Source organism: Poecilia latipinna, unplaced genomic scaffold, assembly GCF_001443285.1.
Source record: "Poecilia latipinna isolate Pla-1442-1.1 unplaced genomic scaffold, P_latipinna-1.0 Scaffold1159, whole genome shotgun sequence".
NCBI lineage: Eukaryota > Metazoa > Chordata > Actinopteri > Cyprinodontiformes > Poeciliidae > Poecilia > Poecilia latipinna.
The window spans coordinates 97,230-115,858 of NW_015113775.1; the positions used below are offsets into that span (position 1 = coordinate 97,230).

Consider the following 18,629-nt stretch of genomic DNA (forward strand, 5'->3'; position numbering starts at 1 on the left):
TTTTCAGCAGCAAGGCAGTACAGAGAGGTTTAATAAATGAGGGCCCTTCACTGTGATTTCAGTGAGTGTTTCTGGATGGCTGTGCTGCTATATTTAATGACATTTAAGTAAAAGTAAATAAACACAGTTGGGGGAAAACCCTTATGTACCTAGAATTAAGATTTTAACATACTGAAAATCTCACAATGTTATTATTTTTTAAATAAAAGGTCTCAAATGCACATTGGAAACCACTTTCCGAGACTACTGTCAAGTCTTGCTGCAGGTGATTTACAGTCGGTGAAGGTTTTTCTTTTTCACCGCAATCTGGTGGCAGTCATGATTGTTTCTTCTTCCTGCCACCAGGGGGCGTAGCCACTATTACTTCAACTTTAAACCAGTGAATTCAACTTCTAGTTGAATTCCTTGTAACATTTCAGGCCTTTGCCGTTTTTCTTTTACTTTCTTATCCAAAGCAATCATTTCTTTTTATTTTTTACAACTATTTCTTGGCTTTCCAATATTTTTAACAAAAACAAAATTTGAGGTGCTCCGTTACAGACACATCTAATGCAATAACAGCTTATGAATCAGTCTGATAAATACTGTTTAAGGGGTTGAATATTGACTGCAGCAGCCAATCAAAGTACAATTCAGTGTTGAATCTGAGCAAAAGCATTGTTATAATGATTTTATTTACTATTTTAGGTGATCTTGGATAATTGATGTACTGCTAACACCCAAACAATTAAAAACAAATTTCACAGTGGGTGTTGAATTACTCCAAATGCAGCAAAGTGGTTCCACTTATTGACACACAAACACAAAGCTGGAACCAGATATCGAAGTCTTTATTGTAAATGCTGCAGAAGAAGACGCAGTGGGCGGTGAACACGTTTCTAGTTTTAGGAAGGTGAGGTCGTCGTAGTCGTTTGCTCGTGGTGCAGAAACGGAAAGAAAAGGAAGGTCAAAGCTTTATTTGAAAACCAGAAAAATAAAAGCAGTCAGAAACGTTGAGCAGTAATACTAAATACAAAAATACATGAGCAATCTGTTTCATGTGGTGCACTCCAAACAATGGGTTAATAAATTAACACACAAATGAAACAAGTGCATGATGATGTTGGTGTTAAATGCTGCTTTGCTCCTGCTGATGCTGCGTTTGGCTTGTGGTACTCCTCTACAGGTCCTACAGTCTTACATAAATACATAACATACTGCATATACTTTAATACAAACAGATTCAAGTCCCTTTGCAGTGTTTCATTTTGGCTGCCTCACATGTCGAACTAGATGAGAGCCTGAGGATTAAAACGGGACCAGATCATCCGAGATAAATCAGTTTTGAACTAACAGATTAGGCCAAAAGATCACAGAAACAATGCATTTAGAAATAGTGTCTCTTCACCAACTACATACAGGTAAACCACAATCGTATAAAAGTTTGTTTCTCGCTCGTGCTGCTTGGACAGAAAAGGGGAGAGGTGGGTTCGAGGCCATGAGCCCATTTGGTTTGTTCAGGCAGTCTTTTTTTTTATTTTTTATTTTAGTCTCTCAGAAAGGAACAAAAAGGACCAAAGTGGAAAGTAGCCGCCGTCTCGTCCCGCGCCATCACCGGTGTTTTAGAAGCACTCTGTACATGGCGAAGCCCAACACTGCGAACACGGTGGCACCGAGGCTGGCCCTCAGCCAGAAGGTGGAGTTCTTCAGGTCCGCCTGGGCCATGTGCCTGAGAGAGGACAGACGCGACAGAGGTGGTGAGGGCGGGTCAAAACCCAAACAGGAAGCAGCGTGAACCAGGACCAGCACTGTGCGGTGATGGACTTTCTCCGAGTTGCCAAATGACAAAGCAAAGCTGAAGGGGCTCCACAGAGGCCAACTTCCTGAATCGGAACCACGGAGGATAAAAATGAGCCTGAAACAGGAACCCGGGCTTTGTTTTGACATTTGGTTTAAAGGTACAGGGTCAAACAACGAGGAGATGCAGAGAGAGAGAAACAGGTGGGTGTCAGAAAAGCAGCAAATCTAACAACAAAACTTTGTTATCCAATTTCTATGGCAGCCCTGGAGGAATCAGAGGGGGGAAATGAGCCGATAAAATAAAATAAAAAAATACACAGTACAGTATTTGCCCTTCCTTAATCTCTGACCTGGCCAGCTACCAAACTTTGTTTTAAATACACAGTGAGCTACAAGCTTTGTTTATGTAAAGCTAGCTACCAGAGAAAAAAATAACTCAACTAGTATGTTCTCAATATAAGCCAGAATAAAGAAATGTAATTAAAGCATTATAAATACATCTCACATGTATAACTATAAACAATAACTAATGAGTAAAAATGTGTGTGACATTACTAATTACAGCAGTTGGAATCTGAGTTGTTTTTTGGGTCACAATGATGCTAATTGTGACTGAAGGCTCTACCTCCAGTCTAATAGCATGTCTGTTTTTAATACCTGATTGACCGTGTAGAATCACTCTTATAAGCAGAATCATCAGTATTCAGTATAAGCAGGTTTGGAGAGGCTTTTGAAATACATTACTTTAAAAAAAATCATTGAAACTTGAGCATTTCTTCAACTCTACCATCATAAAATCACATCTTATAATCTCCTGTGTTTCCTCCAGAGCTGTTTTAACATTTGCTAACCAAATAAAGTCAACGATGAGCTGCAAACTAAACAGAAAGCAATAAAGGAGCAAAAAGCCAGTTAAAAGCATAAGAAAAAGAAAACCAAAGCCAGGTTTTCTTCTTTTTAAATGTCTTTATAGTGAAACGAAACACACTGTGACTGATGTTCTTGTAAGCATAAAAAGAGAAACCAGACTAAAAGCCTTTCAATGGTAACCGTTCTGATCAGAAACTCCAGCGATGGTTTAAAAGAGAGTAAGACCAGCTGCTGACTGTGAAACTCTCCGTCGGTGTGGTTTCTCTCTTTACCTTTGTGAAGAAGCTGGCTGCTCAAGCGGAGGCCTTCATATAAGCGGGCTCCTCTATGCTGGAGATGACCGTCTAACCTGCAGCACCAGCCTGAAATCCTCCCCTGACAGCAGGAAGCTCAGAGCTACTTCCACCCAGCCCAGCAGCGTTCCCACAAACAGTCACAACGCCACACAGCAGGTGAAGCTGGGAGATACCGCAGAATTATGCACACTGGGGCTGCAACTATGGATTAGTGATGCATCTGTTACTGTTTTACTATTAGAAATTTAAAACCAGCATTAATATTAAATCCAAGGTGGTTTGTTTTAATTTTAACCTGCACGATGCAGAAATATCAATATCAGTGCGTGAAGTTTAACAACCACAAGACCGCTGGAGCGACTTTATTAGGTACACCGAGTTGGCTGCCAGTCACAAAGCAGAGACTTAATGGGTTCAAGCATCTGGATGTGGCAAAGACGACTTTTGTTCTTCCACATCAAAACGTGGAAGAACAAAGATTTGAGAGACTAAACGCAAAATCTCAAGTCAGGGGTCAGAAGATGGCTTGTTGGTGTTTGAAGTGATTAGTCAACAGGTCTCACTGCTATGTAGTGCTCTAGGGACGATTGGTAGAAACAGCAAATGAATCGTGGATGTGCAGAAGACAAAACTTCAACCAACTATACGATCTTTTCCTGTTAATACGGAGCAAAAACATTAAGGAATGTTCCAGAAACCTTGCTGAACCTTTTCCACAGAAGAACTGAGGCTGCTTAAAGAGCAAAAACTCTCCATTCAGGTAGTAGCAAGGTGTACCTAATAAAGTGGCCAGTAAGTCGGCATTTGATGATCACCGCAGTAGGTGATCAAGATGCTAAAAGTCTCAGGGAGTGGTTTATAGTTTATTATCTCTGGTACAGAAGGAAACTAATATCAAACATCAGTGAACCTCAAAATGACCACGATTCTTTAAAAAAAATACATTTTAAACAATTTATAATTAGACTTTTAATCCAGTGAATCCCTTTAAACCCTAACACTGATACCCTCATGTTAAAGATTTCACAGCTATGAATATAGAGCTATGTATTATGTTTAATGAAATGACTATTAAAATCTAAAGTTAATTGGTTGGTTTCATTTGCAATGACAACTGACAAATATTAGTTGTGAAGCACTTTTGTTGAAGGTTCACCACTGAACTCCTTCCAAATTCAAAACAATGGAAGAATCTTAATGCATCCTATAATATAGTTATATGATTGCATTAAACTATGATTTAATGTTGCGATTAAAAAAAGTTAATTTCTGCAATAACTGGCAGTGGATTCAGAAGTGAACATTAAATGTTTTTTTTAATGTGTATAAATCTAAAATCTTCAAGCTTTACACCATTAAAGGTTGTTGAATTTGATCAAACCAGTGAATTGGAAGTAGTGGTTCAAAATGTTTTTTCATTAACAGAAAAGTTTATTTTAAATCATATAAAACAGAATAAAATAATAATGATGATTTAAACAAAAAAAAACAGTTTCACCCAGCTCCACATCTCTTTAGAGTTCAAACACAAAAAGCTCCACAAACACAGCAAATAAACGCAGTTCACACCAAAAAATAGCCAGTCTGGAAAGTAACACAGTCCCCTGATAAACCTATTATTATAGCCTGAAGATGTTATGATTCTTTCATTTATTATCAGATTAATCTTTTTGATCCCTCTGGCTCTCCTGGTGTGAAACTTTAGTGAACCCTAAGCATTTCCTGGAGTCGTTCTCGCTCAGCTGGCTGTGAAGATCTACAGCTGCATGCTGCTTTAATAACCGAGAAGAAGAAAAAGCAATCAAAACAAAAAAAGGTTAGCACTGAATGAAACGTGGCACGGTCCGGTTCCATGCGGGTCAAATTTATCAGAAACATTCCCACAGCCGACAACTCCCACCAGGTTCAAAACACTGAGCTCCTGTTATTATAGAGACGGAGACAAAACCTCTCACACACCAGTAGATGGCAGCATTTCGCTAAGCGCCAAGTTGGGTTTAATTTAAAAGCTGGAGAACAAGTAAGACAGGGCGTCAGGTGTTAAAAAAAGGTGAAGAGATGCAAGAGGAAGAGGAAAAGCGGCAGCCAGAAACACGGATATGAACACCTACAGAGAGGAAAGACATTAACAGGCGTGGGGGGAAAAGAAAAACAGGATGAAATGAACGTGATCGATGCAGTTTAATCAATCAAAAACATAAAAACACACATTCTGATTTCAAAAAGCCTGTTAATCAAATTTATCAGGCCTTAACACACAGTAGACACAGAGGCAACCTGGTTATGTCCAATTCAAATTCAAATACAAAGCAGAAATATTATGGTAAACTGCGTGTTAAGACTTGAGCGTTAGGCAAGAAAATAAAGACAAAATGAGACTGAAAACATCAAATCTTATCCGACGAGCTGATTAAAGTTATCCAGAGAAAACAAGTATTTTGGATTTTTGAGTTCAGTGAGAAATTAAACATGCTGAACAAAATGAAGTTTTCAGAGCAAATGAAACACAAACACAGAAGACTGGCTGTGTTTCTCTCATTTTGTACATAAGTCAGTTTACAGTCTGTAAATCCACTGCAGGACCTGAGGCATCAATCAGCTCACTGATCGGAAGATTCACACAAGCTAGAAAAGGCTGTAAGAAGCTTCAGTTTGTTTTCTGTATCTTTACAATGCATCAGAAGTGATATTAAATCCACACTAGAGCTTGGTGATAAATTCAATTTTTTCAATTAGTCATATTTTAGGTTTGGGAACATTTAATTTTTAGTAAATCTGGATTTTTCTTCCCACAAATGCACTTCTTGAAGTGATGTCAGAACGGCCGGGGCAGCCATGTCGCTTGACAATCGAGTTTTACAGCTTTTATTTATTTGAACTTTGAATTCAGGTCAATCATTTATAGCACCAGGCTATAAATAAATTTTGAATTATTTGGCTTAAAAATGTGCATTTACTTCTCTCGCTTTAATAAATCAATCCTCATTTTAATAAAACTGCCTCAAATCAAAAATGTTTTCCTGTCCGTTTAGCTAGCGCTGCACGGTCATGCAGCATGCAACACGCCACTTCCACGCAGACACACGGTACCTCCCTGGCTAGCAGCCTGGGCGTTAGCCGGCACAGGCTGGTCACACCGCCATGTGCCAGACTGAGCAGAGAGCGGCTCGGCCGGCCGGAGCTGCAGCAGAAACCGAGATATCCATCACCAAACGAACGAGGATGTCTCATTTTAAAATGATCCAACACATACAGGCACATTGATGTGTTCAAGTCGTTTTCCTTCAACTACAACCAAAACCATTCCTGTTCTGCAACTAACGAGACTCCTTTAGTTCCTGCAGTGGAAATGCAGAGGAAATCTGACTGCTGCCAAAAACTGAGGGAGAGCAGAGGAGCTACGACTGCCAGCAGTGTTACTGAGTCTGGAGAGGAAGAGCAGGGAGTCTAAGGTGAAACACTACGGCTTCGTCTGTGTATCAACCTGTTGTAAACGACCCTGCGGAGTTGCGCCTTAATGCTGCGCAGCAGCTCCAACTTGAGGAGGTTTTGACACAGGCAATAAGTGCACCTGTTGCAGGAACACATGCACCGGAGGCGGGCGTGGCTGCGGACAGACACAGAGAGACGTGTGTGTTCACTACGAGAGCAACACAACACACAGCAAACAGCATACAAAACGGTGAAGGCGGGGCAAACAGTTCAACCCTAAGATTTAATCAGTTCATGCCTTTCTTTGTTTGCTACTTTAATCAAAGAAAAAAAAAAACAATGGTAACGAACAGTTACAGTATGAGGCTGTTAGGAGGACCAGAAAAGCAAGGGGAAAAAATTACAAGTCAGTTTTTTTTCTCTACATATTTTCCTAGCTGGTTACTCAGATTACACACAAGTTGATAAAACAACAAAAAAGTGAACTGTGTGGCGTTTTTTACGTCAATCGCTTGGTGAAACACTGGAGGACACAAAGCTGAAGCACAAAATGTTAATGGAGTATCTTTACATAAACACGGACAAATACATAAGACAAAGCTGCGGCTCAAATCTACATGTGAATCATTTAACAGAAGTCATTACGGACAAATTGATGACCAACTAAACGTAAAGTAAAAATACTCTTAGTGGAATGAAAGCATCATAAGCACCCCTGGTAAACTTGACCAAAGATACCTTCAAATAAATTAATCTTTTATTTTAGCCGAACAAATTTGCATGAAATTTTTTAGGGGGGAAAAAATCTGAAATTTAATCTGTGTTAATTCCTTCAGTGAGGGAAAAATGTTTTAAAGAGAATCATCAATCATAAATAAATGCTAAATGTTAAAACTAAACGCTTCCTTGCATAAATACTTCACTATATACACATATATATGTATAAAAGAAATAAGTTTTAAAGATGTAAAAGGATCTGAATCAACAAATCAGGAAAATTTAGATGTAAGATTCAAGTCGACCTAAAGCAGGCAAGCTAAATGTGTTAAGTCAAATTTTATCCAAGAGATTACAAGTACATTAAAACAAAATTTATGGAAGTGAGAATGAGGGTTTTTTTTTTTTTGACACATTTATCCTTCATTACCACTGAAAGAAAAGATGAAGATAACTTCTCCTCCTCCTCACAGCAGCTTTATCCTGACCATGCTGCCTAGTGCGTTGTGGCAGGACAAATATAAATCCATGTCCAGTCAGACATTAATCACTTTGATCACAATAAATTCATGTATTTGGCAAAAATTAAAATAATGTGAAAACAATTCTCTACAAAAACTTATTGGTTGTAAACCAAAAACTTAAAATGCACGACCAAATCCTGCTTATTAAGAAGTGAAGCATGAGGACAGTCAGGCTGCAGAGGATCAATAGAACAAACGCAAGCTGGTTTCCCTGATAATCTCATGTTTAAAGCAGATTTTGCCCCCAACATCACAAAGCCTCAGTTTACCCAGAAGCCCATCTGCCATGACTTTTATTTAAACTGATAAATTGCTACTCGCACTCAGCCGATCGTGTGACTTCAGTATTTAAAGAATGGGGCTGCAATCAGATTAAACAAGCACATCCCTTTAAGTGCTTCATAATCCAATCTGAATTCTAATCTGATCAAAGAGCTTCGAGTTTGTAAGACACTGATCAGGTTTAGACAGACTTCCATTCAGCTCTGGTTTATTAGAGTCAAAGAGTTAGAGATACTTTCTTGGGATGTACGGTGGAAAAGTGGAAACTTGATTTCAGAGACTGAGACCGAACTTGAACAACTTCAGGTCAATCACATCATGTAGAAGTTATGTAATAAAATAGATGGTCTTTAATCTCTTATGGTCAGATATTCTTCCAGAAAGAAACAAGGCAGGTTAAATGAGGAGTAAAAGCGTTGGTTGTGTTTTGATACTCACGGGTGCATGGCCATGGTGGTGAGTCTGGTGTACAGGTCCTTACTGGGCGCCTCGTTCGTGTTGCACGTGAACGGCTGCGGCGGGTGGAGCTTGTGCTTGCGGCAGAAGTCGAGCGGCGACTGGCTGTACTGCTGCCGAACCTCGTGCAGGTCGGACTTGGCAGCGACCACGACGCAGGGCGTCTTGCTGTCTAAGAAGCATTCCTGCAGGAAGAAATAGTCAAATGTTTTGCTCCAATACCGACACAGAAAGTTACCAATCAAATCATCTGGAGCCGCACCTTGTAGACTTTAGCACAGTACTCGAAAGAACGAGGGTCATTGATGTCGTACACCAGGCAGACCACGTCGCAGCTCAGGTCGGGCTCCGACAGGATGTCGAAATCTGGCATCACCTCGTGGAGCTGGCGGAGAGCGGACAAGAGACGGAGGGATTAGCTGTCAGCCCCGAACTGAAGCTGTAATAGAGCGATTATTCGGCTGTAATCCGGAGAGCTTCTGCTCAGAATAAAAGGTTCTTACCAGCAGGTACTTCTCCTGACCGTAAACGTAGGTCGTGCTGATGGCATAGTAGGACTTGTGGTCTTCTCTGATCCGCATCTGCCTCTGTGGTGGACAATGAAGTCAATATTATCCGTTTAAGGAACATTTTTGCTTCGAGTTAAAATAAGTTAATTTCAAACTATTTATTGGCAGAAGTGGATGTGAGCAAGTTTAGGGTGGAAGTTTTTTTATTTTTTTATTTTTTTTTTTTTATTTTAGCCATTTTGTAAAGACCAACAAATCTTTGTCTCACCTGAATGGCATGTTCTCTTGTCTTTGCCATTTCGAAGAATGGATTAACAAAAAGCACGTTGGGTGATGTATTTCTAGTAAAGTGCAATAAATCATTTCCACACAGGTTTCAACAAGCGATGCATTTAGATTTCACAACAAGTGAAAGTTTTCCACAAAATGCTGACAAGCATTTTAACACTGGCTGATCCATTTATTGTCATGCTTTTTATTTTTTATTTCAATTTTTTTTTTCAAATTATATACTTTTCCAGTCTGGAGTCTTCAGACAATTCAGACTGTCTAAAATAATATTACTACTCCTACTTTCAACTGCTTGATTAATATTTGGGTTTTATTGTCTAAAGGTTCCACCAATCATGAAACAAAACGTAACAAAATTCAGAAATTGGCTTTATTTTTTTTGGAGTGAGGTATAGGGCTGTTTAACAGCTTATTTGACGTCTGGATTAAAATAAATTATAGCTTTATTTATATAAATTATATATATATATATATATATATATAAATTATATATAAATTATAGCTGCAAGTATTAGACTTGTAAGTAAGGATAAGCTAATCCTACACTAAATGTATGTTCTTCAAAATGTGTCAATCGTTAAAAAAAATGTTGTAAAAATGCATCGTTTTGGTTTTTTGAATGAGTGTATTGCAGTTCATAAGTCAAAATACTAATGAATGCAATTAAATTTGATGTGAAAATCAAGTTATGTAGCAAATCATAGACAATTTGTATATAAATCAACAAAATCAAAAAATAATTAGTTTTTTCTATAAACCAAACATTTATTCACTCAATTTTATTTTCTCAATTATTTACATTTATTGTAATTTGAAACATTCTACAAATATACATATTTATCATTAAATTGTGTGATACATCTGAAATGAATAATATGGGATGGATTTTCTGAAATGTTTTCATAGCCGCTCCGACTGACCTGCAGGTTTCTGCCGAGGAAAGCTTGCAGGAAGCCACTTTTCCCGCTGCCGCGCGCCCCCAACACGTTGCACCGGAAGACGCTTCGCTGCGTTTGCTTCTTCTGCAGATCGATGCGCTTGTTACGCGTCACTAAGGAAGAAATTGATACACAAAATAAGAGCAACAAATAAATAAATATAATTATTATTCCGTTTCATATGTTTAACAACTTTTAGACGCTTTCACAGAAACAAAACCATTTAGATTCAATTGATAACATGCATTGTTTTGTTAAAATCCCTATTTACTTGTTCAACTGCAGCTTAACAGAAAAACATTTAACATTAAACACAATCTGATCCATTACCAGTAATAGCAGCAGCTTGGGACTCCTGTTCACAGATGATGGAGTAGCCGAGGTAACCTAAATACTCCAAACTCCTCTGGACGTCCAGATATGTTGTTAACCTGCCAGCAACAACAAGGAGGAATCAGGACTTGGATGCTCTGGAGCTCTGTTGTATGACCTTGTGTTGAAGGTATTTGGGTTAATCAAAGTTGGTGGGATAGAGAGCCTGTATTAATAGAAAGCCACTCACGTCCACTGGGAGAGGTATCCCTGGTATGTGATCCATCCCTCATCGTTGGTGCACACCGTGTTGTTGACATCTGGACCCCAGGGCATGTAGGGAAACACATTGAACAGGTCCTTCACTTCCTCTGGGGAAAGCGCACAGTCTCTGTCCTGCATTGAACCAATCAGGTAAAACTTTTGGTTTTGGAAGAAAAACTGCTGCATTAAAATTAGGAGCACATTTTCAACTAAATAGGGACAAACTAACCAAACTGCTCTGTTGTGCATGACCACTCACTTTGTCGTGTTTGTCAAAGACACTCTGCAGAAAGAGGTAAGCGTTGTGGTTTAGCTCAGTGGTGCAGTCTGGAGGGACTTTTATCCTGAAATAGAGGCACAAACATGAGTTCAGCAGCTGACCTGACGAGTTTCCAACAGCAGCGTCCAAACAGAGATGGACTCTGGGTCAGTTTGTGTTACATAAGGCAACACCAGCAACCACACAGGACCGGGAAATATATGACCGCTGGCAGGTTTTCATGGCCATGAGGTAATATCAAAACATTTTAAGAGTCAGACTGAATCATGGAGGTGTTTTTTTTTACTGCACTCTTAAATACAGAGAAGTGAAATACTGTTTTCAATAAGAGTGAATAAACTGGCCTGTTTTGCCTCTATCTGGATGTTTTCTATCAAAACCCAATTGGGAGACGAAACTAAACATATTTAATCCTGGCGTGTTGTATCGTAAGTTTTTAATTTTCAGTTTTAAACAGAACTGTGTCGTGAGTAGATGCTTACAGAGGGAACAGATATTCCTGCGTGAGCTCCAGGTCGTCATCGTATCCGAACCTCCTCAGCACCGTCCACGTGGTTTCGTGTCGACCTCGCTGGATGAACAGAGTGTGCAGGAAGAGGAAGCCTGAAACGGCCAGCCAATGAGAGGATGAGATCCAGTCAAAACCTGACAGAGGCAAAGGAAACCAAAGAGACACAAAGTCTGACCTTTGAGGGTGAGTCCGTCATCTCTGACTCCGTCGGCCATGTTCCTCCTCACCACGTTCTTCACGTCTTCTAAGGCTTGAGGTGCCAGAGGCGTATTGAAACAGGTTCTCTGTAAACATAAGGAACAAGACATTGAGAAATGTTTCCCAGATACGTTCATGCCTAAATACGCCTCTTTAAATGAGCTTGTATTAATTTCCGTAGCAACAGATCTGACAATCAAACGCATAATTAAGGAATTGCCTGGAAGAAGTTGAGTTCGTTGTCGTTCAGCACCCCATCGTTGTCCAGGTCGGAGATTTTAAATATCCGAGTTAAAGCCTTAATGCAGGAAGGTTTCAACTGCAACACACGGGAAGGGTCAACATTTATGAGGATATAAAATAATCAGATCTGTTGAAGGCGACATCAGAGAGGAAAAGTACTCTTCAGTTCACTCTCCTCATTTTTATGTGCAGGATTGAGCTTGAATCTATTAAAAAGAAATCAGAATAATCTAAAACTGGCATCAACTGGTCAGACCTTCAGCATCAAAATGCTAAAAGCAGCATTTCTAAAATAAACTCGATGTTACGATGACTTCCTAACTCCTAGATGATTAGTCTTTTCTCTGAGCTGATTTTTTGCAGCAAACATTTCACAAACAGGAACTATTTCCTTTTCCAACATGTTTATTAAAGTTCAAATCTCTCACATCATTTTAGACAAATACTTGCGAAATCAATTTTGATTTCTAGCCAGTCATGCATTAGAGAAATATCAAAAAACAGAGGATGATTGGCTGGGTAACACTGATCTCTAACAATTTACACTTTTGTAAATGTGAGCTATCTAAGCTAACATTTAGCTACGCCACAGCAGAAAGTGCACCAGAGTTATTGATAGCAATCACACAGATGCAACAAGTTTGGGCTGTTTTGCCTGCAGGGAAAACAGCCCAGAAATACCTGAGCTGCACCACACACTAAACACCTGCCAGTATAAATGTTTCCGCTGCATTTTCAGAGTTAAAAATGTGTCCTGCTTCTAACAAACCTCACCTCCTTCTCCTCTGGGCAGTACAGAGGTCCGGTCGGGTGGAGAACGGCCTTCTGGGCGTAGTAGAAAAGCTCAGAGATGTTCTTCAGGTTCTTGGCAGAACACTGTGGGGAAAAAAGTTCAAATTAAGACTTGGACAAAAAAAAAAAATGTCCTCAAATGTAAAACTAGTAATCCGTACAGAGGAAAGGCTTAGGAGATTCAATGATGGAGATAAATACATATGCAAAATACTAATGCATTATTCTCATAAGGATACATTTCCTCATATGTATCGACTTACTCTGCACACAAAGGGACTTCTTTCTCCAAAGTCAATACTTCCTGTTGACTTTAGAGTTGGCTCTATTACAGCTACCCAAATTTCTTTCAAATTTAGGTTTTCACTTTTTGTTTGCAATTTATAACATCTAAGAATGTTTCAAACTAAAATTGTTTTTGCAAAGCCTCAAGAAAATGTAGCAAACTGAACCTGAATTTTTATTTTACTTTTATTTTAACTGATTGTTACAGTTTCAAAAATCTCATATTGTTTCCACAGATTAAAGCCTTTGATGAGATGCTGGAGAACGAGTCAGAGATACGGGAGTTTTCTGTGATGATCATACATTATCCCAGAGCAGCTTTATGTTATCCAGTTTTCTGGTATAAATACTTTAAACTCTGCTACTTTTACTCAGAGGCATCAACCCACCAACATCCTCTGCCAATAAGTTGGATAAACTGAACCAGATCTCCATGTTGTAAAACCCCTGCCCTCTCTAAGGCCGCAGTAAAACACAGCTTCACACCGTTTTGTGCGGTAGCTGTGACAGTCTAAATCTGTGCCAACAGTGTATGTGCCGACTCTCACGTCCTCCTTGCTGAGCTCCTCTAACCTTGTAAGCGATCTGTCTGAAGAGGAAAAAACTGCGCTGGGGTGTGTGGCACGGTAGAAACCTGAATAAAAGCAGCAATGCAGACAGATGCCAGCCAAGCCTCTAACTCAGCCACGTCAGGGGGGCTGAGTAACATAAACCCATTAATGACTCAGCCAGAATGTAAACAGAGTCGGGGTCTGACTTCTGTTCTCAGCAGGTCCTTCACCGTTTCATATGTTCATCACTCTACTGTAATTAAACCTGGTCCTGTAGCCTACTTACATCATATTCATCATCTTGTGTGAATAATAAGAGGCTGAATCAGTGTTTTACCTCTACACAGGTCTCAATGTCCTGGTACTGATTCATGATGGGCAGGATGGTCTCCATGCTGCTGTGCTCCACCAAGTCCGACTTGTTCCCCACGAGAATCAGTGGTACCCTGAAATACAGACGGTTATTGTTACAGAAATAATGTAACAATAACATCAAACCAATCAGCATCACCAACAATTTGTTCACCTATAAAACTGTCTGTAAAGACAAAAATCTCTGCTAACTTTATTAAATAAATATTATTTTAATCAAGGCATTTCTGACAAACCACAAAAATTTTACATTTTAAAATGTGTTTTGTAAATAAAATGAACTGAAAAAGTATGAAAGAATGATCGTCACTATAGCATTTACTCACCTGCTGTCTTTATCTGTGCGGTCGCTTATAAGAGGAATCCAGTGGCTCGTCACCTTTAGGAGGAAGATACAGAATTACATTCTGCTAATGATCTGAACCAGATTTGATCAAGAAAACATTTTTTTTTACTGCAGTTCCAAAGACAAATTACCAAAGTTTTTAAACCTTTTCAGCTAATATTGAGATCTCAGTACAAGACATGACTCTAAATTTTTAACAAATATTTCTACAGTCATCAGGGTTAAAGTGTAGAAGCTGCAAACTGAGAATGTAAATAACGCAGAAAAATCTTTTCTTTTTTTTTTTTTTATATCCAGACCTGTAAAGTATTAAAATCAGAATCAAAATTCGTTTTTCCAGACGGAGCAGGAAGTATGCCTCGATCAGGTCTGATATTTAGGGCATTAAATTCAGCTTATAAACACAGTGTAGTTGTAACTGTGCTTATTGTGGAGGGAAATTATTTTCACCTTTTCGATGGACTTCTTGTTGTTAACTGAATAAACTATGCAGATCACGTTGGCCTGCAAAGAGAAACAGAAACATCAGCTTGAGATGCATGAGATAAACCAACAACAATGAGAATCAAATCAAACCTACCTTGGAGATTTCTTGATACAGCTGCTCATCAGTTTGCTCTGCTTCTAAATATAATAAAAAATACATTAATCAGTGACATTTTTTTTTCCAAACCTCCTGAATTTTAATATTTTTGTGTTGGATGCTTTATTTGGAAAAACTCTTAGAATATCAAGAATCTAAATAATGTTGACACATAAATGGGTAACTTGGTAATTAAAGCTTGAGCCTTTTATTATAAATAACAAATTCTGGCCTGGTAGACATGTATTAAAATAAATTTAAAGTATGGACAAGCGCAGAAAGGCTAGAGGGGTTTAACACTGACAGGTTTGTTAATTGTGACATTTCTGCTGTTTTTCTCAGAGATTCGTTTGTGTGTAGATACATAAACGAGTTACCAGAGTAATCCACGATGTGTGTGGGAACCCGCTCTGGGGTCACATCAGCTGGGATGGTGATCTCTTCAGCTCTGAGAGGAACCTGACAGACAGACCACCATTATAAATCCAGGCTGGTGTAATTTTTTTTTCCCACTACAACAAGTGTATAAAACACAAATATATGTGCAATAAGCAGCCTCTAGGTCAAGATCTGACATATTACACACCATCAGGGTGTAGGCTGATACGTACCTCATCAGGAAACTCCTCACTAACCAGAGACATGATCAGCGACGTCTTCCCCACCTTGGCTGCGGGACAAAAGGAAAACAATGAAGCTGTTAAGAGCACTCTGACATTTATACTGGCATGATGGGAACGACAACAGGAAACAGAGTTTTACTACATTAAGAGAAATACTGTCTACATCATTAACTATTGAAAGAGTTGCACGTCTTCTCAAAGGGATTGCTACAAAAAGCTTCATAACTCTGCACTCAACAAAAGGTCCCAAAACATTACCGTCCGACATGCAAATCTCTGGTTATATTTCAAATAACTACTTAAAGCGCAACCAATGTTAGCTTTGTTTTTTAAATCCCAAGCATTCAGGCTCTCTGTGACAGTAAAATATTTTCTGACATTTGTTGTTTAATGAAACAGAAAACGTTTAGGAGGGTACTTAGAGGCTTTTCTAAAGCTTTCTTTCTTTGACAAAGCAACATTTTTCAACAAAATGACATTGAGATGAAAACAATTAATTTTATATTTTTCCAAAAACATAGAAATTACTCATCATACCGGCTCTTCCTATAAAAGAGGTCTGAAAACATTAACTCTGTTCAGGTAAGAACTTATCTATCACAGTCATGTCTACATCGCAACATTCCCAAAATATTTTGATTTTCCCCCAAATATTTTGCAGCCTTAAAATGAGTTATAATTACAACAAATGTGTAACATATATAAGTATATATGCAAAGAAATACATATCAATTAAAATGTCAAAAAAAATATTTTCCACTGACTGAAATTAATGAGAAAAAGTATTTCTAATCTATGAACATGTTTTTTTTTATCTCCTCCTGTTTAAACAATTATCAATGCTTAAACTAAGAAAATATACAAAACCACATTCATCTACAAGAATGTGTTTGCAGTACAGTTAAATCAACAAAGTAAGTGAAAAGTTGCAAACAGCTTAAATAAATGGATCTGTATGATTATATTTTACAACCATCTGCCTCTCAGACAGCTGAGTGACTCCACTTCAGTTGTCACGTAGCGTTTGGCCGCCCTGCTCTCAGTAACGGTCCTACTCGCCAAATGGAGAGATGAAATATAAATAGTTCTGACAACGTGGCAGGAGAACAAACAAACCAGGTGAAGGAAAGTTTAGTAGGACGTGATTCAATACCTGCAAAGTTTGGGGGAGGGGGGGAGTTGGGATTCTGATATTAAGCTGTTATTTACCCAGAATAACTTGTGCCAACTAGAGAACAGTTTGTCAAAGTAACGGAAATGTGAGGAATATTTTTGTAAATTGAACATATACACAACTAATCCATAATCATTTCCCCTTTAAAAGCTCGGCTCTGTGATCGTCTGGTCAAACAACTGAATTATCTTGATATTTATTTCACATCCATCAAATGCATCAAACAAACAACTTCCATTATATTGACCTACAGTAGCATTAACCAACAGCATCTACTTTTATCCGCTTATTTTAGTTCAATGAAAACCAAATAAAGTTTGGGGCTAAACACTCTGATGCACAAATAGGTTCAATCTTTTCTTGATCTAAATCGGCTGTAATCAGCAGGTCAGACCTCAAAGGAAACCTTAATTCAGAATCAGGGAGAAAATGTTTAATTGGTGCATCTTTGTAACGAAAAAGCCCCCAGAACTGTATTCATTATGCATTTTGCTGAGCTTTTACTATGAAATAGCTGTAACTGAAGATGAGCGTTAGATTTTTAAAACAACCAAAATAGTCTTTCCTCATATTTTCAAGCACCTGTAAAACAAAAAGAAACTGATTTGATACATGGCTTTAATAGCCTGTGTAATGTCCCGTTTCCATAAAAAAAAGGAAATAAATCAAAATTTCAATATTTTGTTTACACTAAGAACTATAACAAGACGAATGCCTTTGTTTCAAGGCAGAGCATTTTCTGTGGCTGTTTTTAATGGTGACATTAACATAATACTATGAATGAATAAAATGACAGTTACAAGTTAAATAACATTTATTTTAATCATTAAAACAGCTGAAAATTCAAGATTTGCATGGTGGATGCTATATTTAAAATGGAAATTGGGGCATTTTTTGTTTTGTTTTGTTTTTTACAGATTTTTTAAATTATGGGACACAAACCGTCCCATAATTTTGCCCTTTCAAATGCTTTTCAGCTAATCTTAATTTTTAACATACAAGTGCTTCTTCAAATAAGATTATTGTTACGTTAGAAAATGTTGCCAACATGTTTTGACTAAAAGGTCGACAAAATATTTAAACAAAATGGTTTAAATATTTGTGTTCATTTGTATAAGCCTCAAAAGAGCCAGAAATCTGGGTAAAATGGTGAAAATGAGTACTAATTCAACTAATTAAAGATATATGGTGACTACAGAAGAGTCAGTTTCTAAATTTACAATCACAATTAAACAATTAAAAGACTAATAGCCTCTCCTAAAAGAGAAAAATAGGCAATAATTCCTTGATACATTATATACTCGCATGTTACTAAAAGAATTCATGCTAAACGGTTGGATTTCAGAGCCTCTCAGTTAGCAGTAACCTCTAGCTCATTTTATCAGTCTGCCATATTTACCGACTACATCCCTCGACTTACGTTCTCCAACAAGGAGTATCCTCACGTCCTTCCTCATGACTCAGCTCGCTTCCCTCAGCAGAAATGACTCCTTAATGTTTCATTGGGTCTTCAGAGAGCCTTCCTCCTTCTTCTCCTGCCTCCTCCTCCTCCAGCCGCAGCGGTTTCCTAACGTCGGGCCCTCCCGCTGTCAAACACCCGCCGCTTTGTAGGACAAAACGGACGGACACTTCCCAAAGCTCTTCTGCGGTTGCTCCACACTTTGCGTCAAGTCGCGGGTTAACAGACGAGCAAAAACACGATTCAAAAGCGTTTCTGTGTCTTGTTTGTGTGTATTTTTATCTTAATCGCGTTCATTTCGGCGCCAGTGGATCACTTCGCAGTGGACGTTTCAGGAGCATGCCCGACCTCCAACACCGGGTTGCTACAGTGAGCCATGTGGGACAAAACTCTCAAAGCCCAAATATAACAAGCGGTTATGCTGCCCTCTGGCGTCAAAATACGGAAATACACGCGGGTTACTTCAACATTATCCAGCAGTTACGTATTTCTACAGTAGTAGTAAGGCACTCACCACAGGGGGGCGCCTAAACACACTCAAC

At 38.6% G+C, this 18,629-nt stretch overlaps 1 protein-coding gene across 6 annotated transcripts; it reads right to left on the bottom strand.

Annotated features, from left to right (window-relative positions):
* Positions 1-811: 811 nt before the first annotated feature.
* Positions 812-18,466, bottom strand: rhot1a (ras homolog family member T1a). Of its 6 annotated transcripts, none has more exons than XR_001427508.1 (21): positions 18,049-18,465; positions 15,443-15,501; positions 15,209-15,290; positions 14,829-14,872; positions 14,699-14,752; positions 14,229-14,281; positions 13,868-13,976; positions 12,677-12,778; positions 11,880-11,978; positions 11,637-11,745; positions 11,433-11,553; positions 10,930-11,014; positions 10,657-10,802; positions 10,425-10,525; positions 10,077-10,207; positions 8,860-8,943; positions 8,619-8,741; positions 8,339-8,541; positions 6,040-6,126; positions 2,922-5,052; positions 1,621-1,708 (listed from the first exon to the last, which is right to left on the bottom strand). XR_001427508.1 is itself a non-coding variant. In XM_015053083.1 (20 exons), the coding sequence occupies exons 1-20, from the start codon at positions 18,083-18,085 to the stop codon at positions 1,591-1,593; spliced, it is 1,980 nt and encodes a 659-aa protein (XP_014908569.1). In that variant the 5' UTR covers positions 18,086-18,466; the 3' UTR covers positions 812-1,590. The 6 variants fall into 6 exon arrangements, 4 of the variants coding, with proteins under 4 accessions (XP_014908569.1, XP_014908568.1, XP_014908572.1 ...); XR_001427507.1 differs by lacking the exon at positions 6,040-6,126 and adding an exon at positions 6,430-6,552; XM_015053083.1 differs by lacking the exons at positions 2,922-5,052; positions 6,040-6,126 and adding an exon at positions 6,430-6,552 and having other exon boundaries at positions 812-1,708; positions 14,829-14,869; positions 18,049-18,466.
* Between the last annotated feature and the right edge of the window lie 163 nt (positions 18,467-18,629).

Coding starts and splice junctions, on each gene's coding strand:
- rhot1a (XM_015053082.1), bottom strand. CDS start 18,085: ATGAGGAAGGACGTGAGGATACTCCTTGTTGGAGAAC. Junction 11,979..12,676: donor ACTGCCCAGAGGAGAAGGAG/GTGAGGTTTGTT, acceptor CGTGTGTTGCAG/TTGAAACCTTCCTGCATTAA. Junction 10,526..10,656: donor GGATACCTCTCCCAGTGGAC/GTGAGTGGCTTT, acceptor TGTTGCTGGCAG/GTTAACAACATATCTGGACG.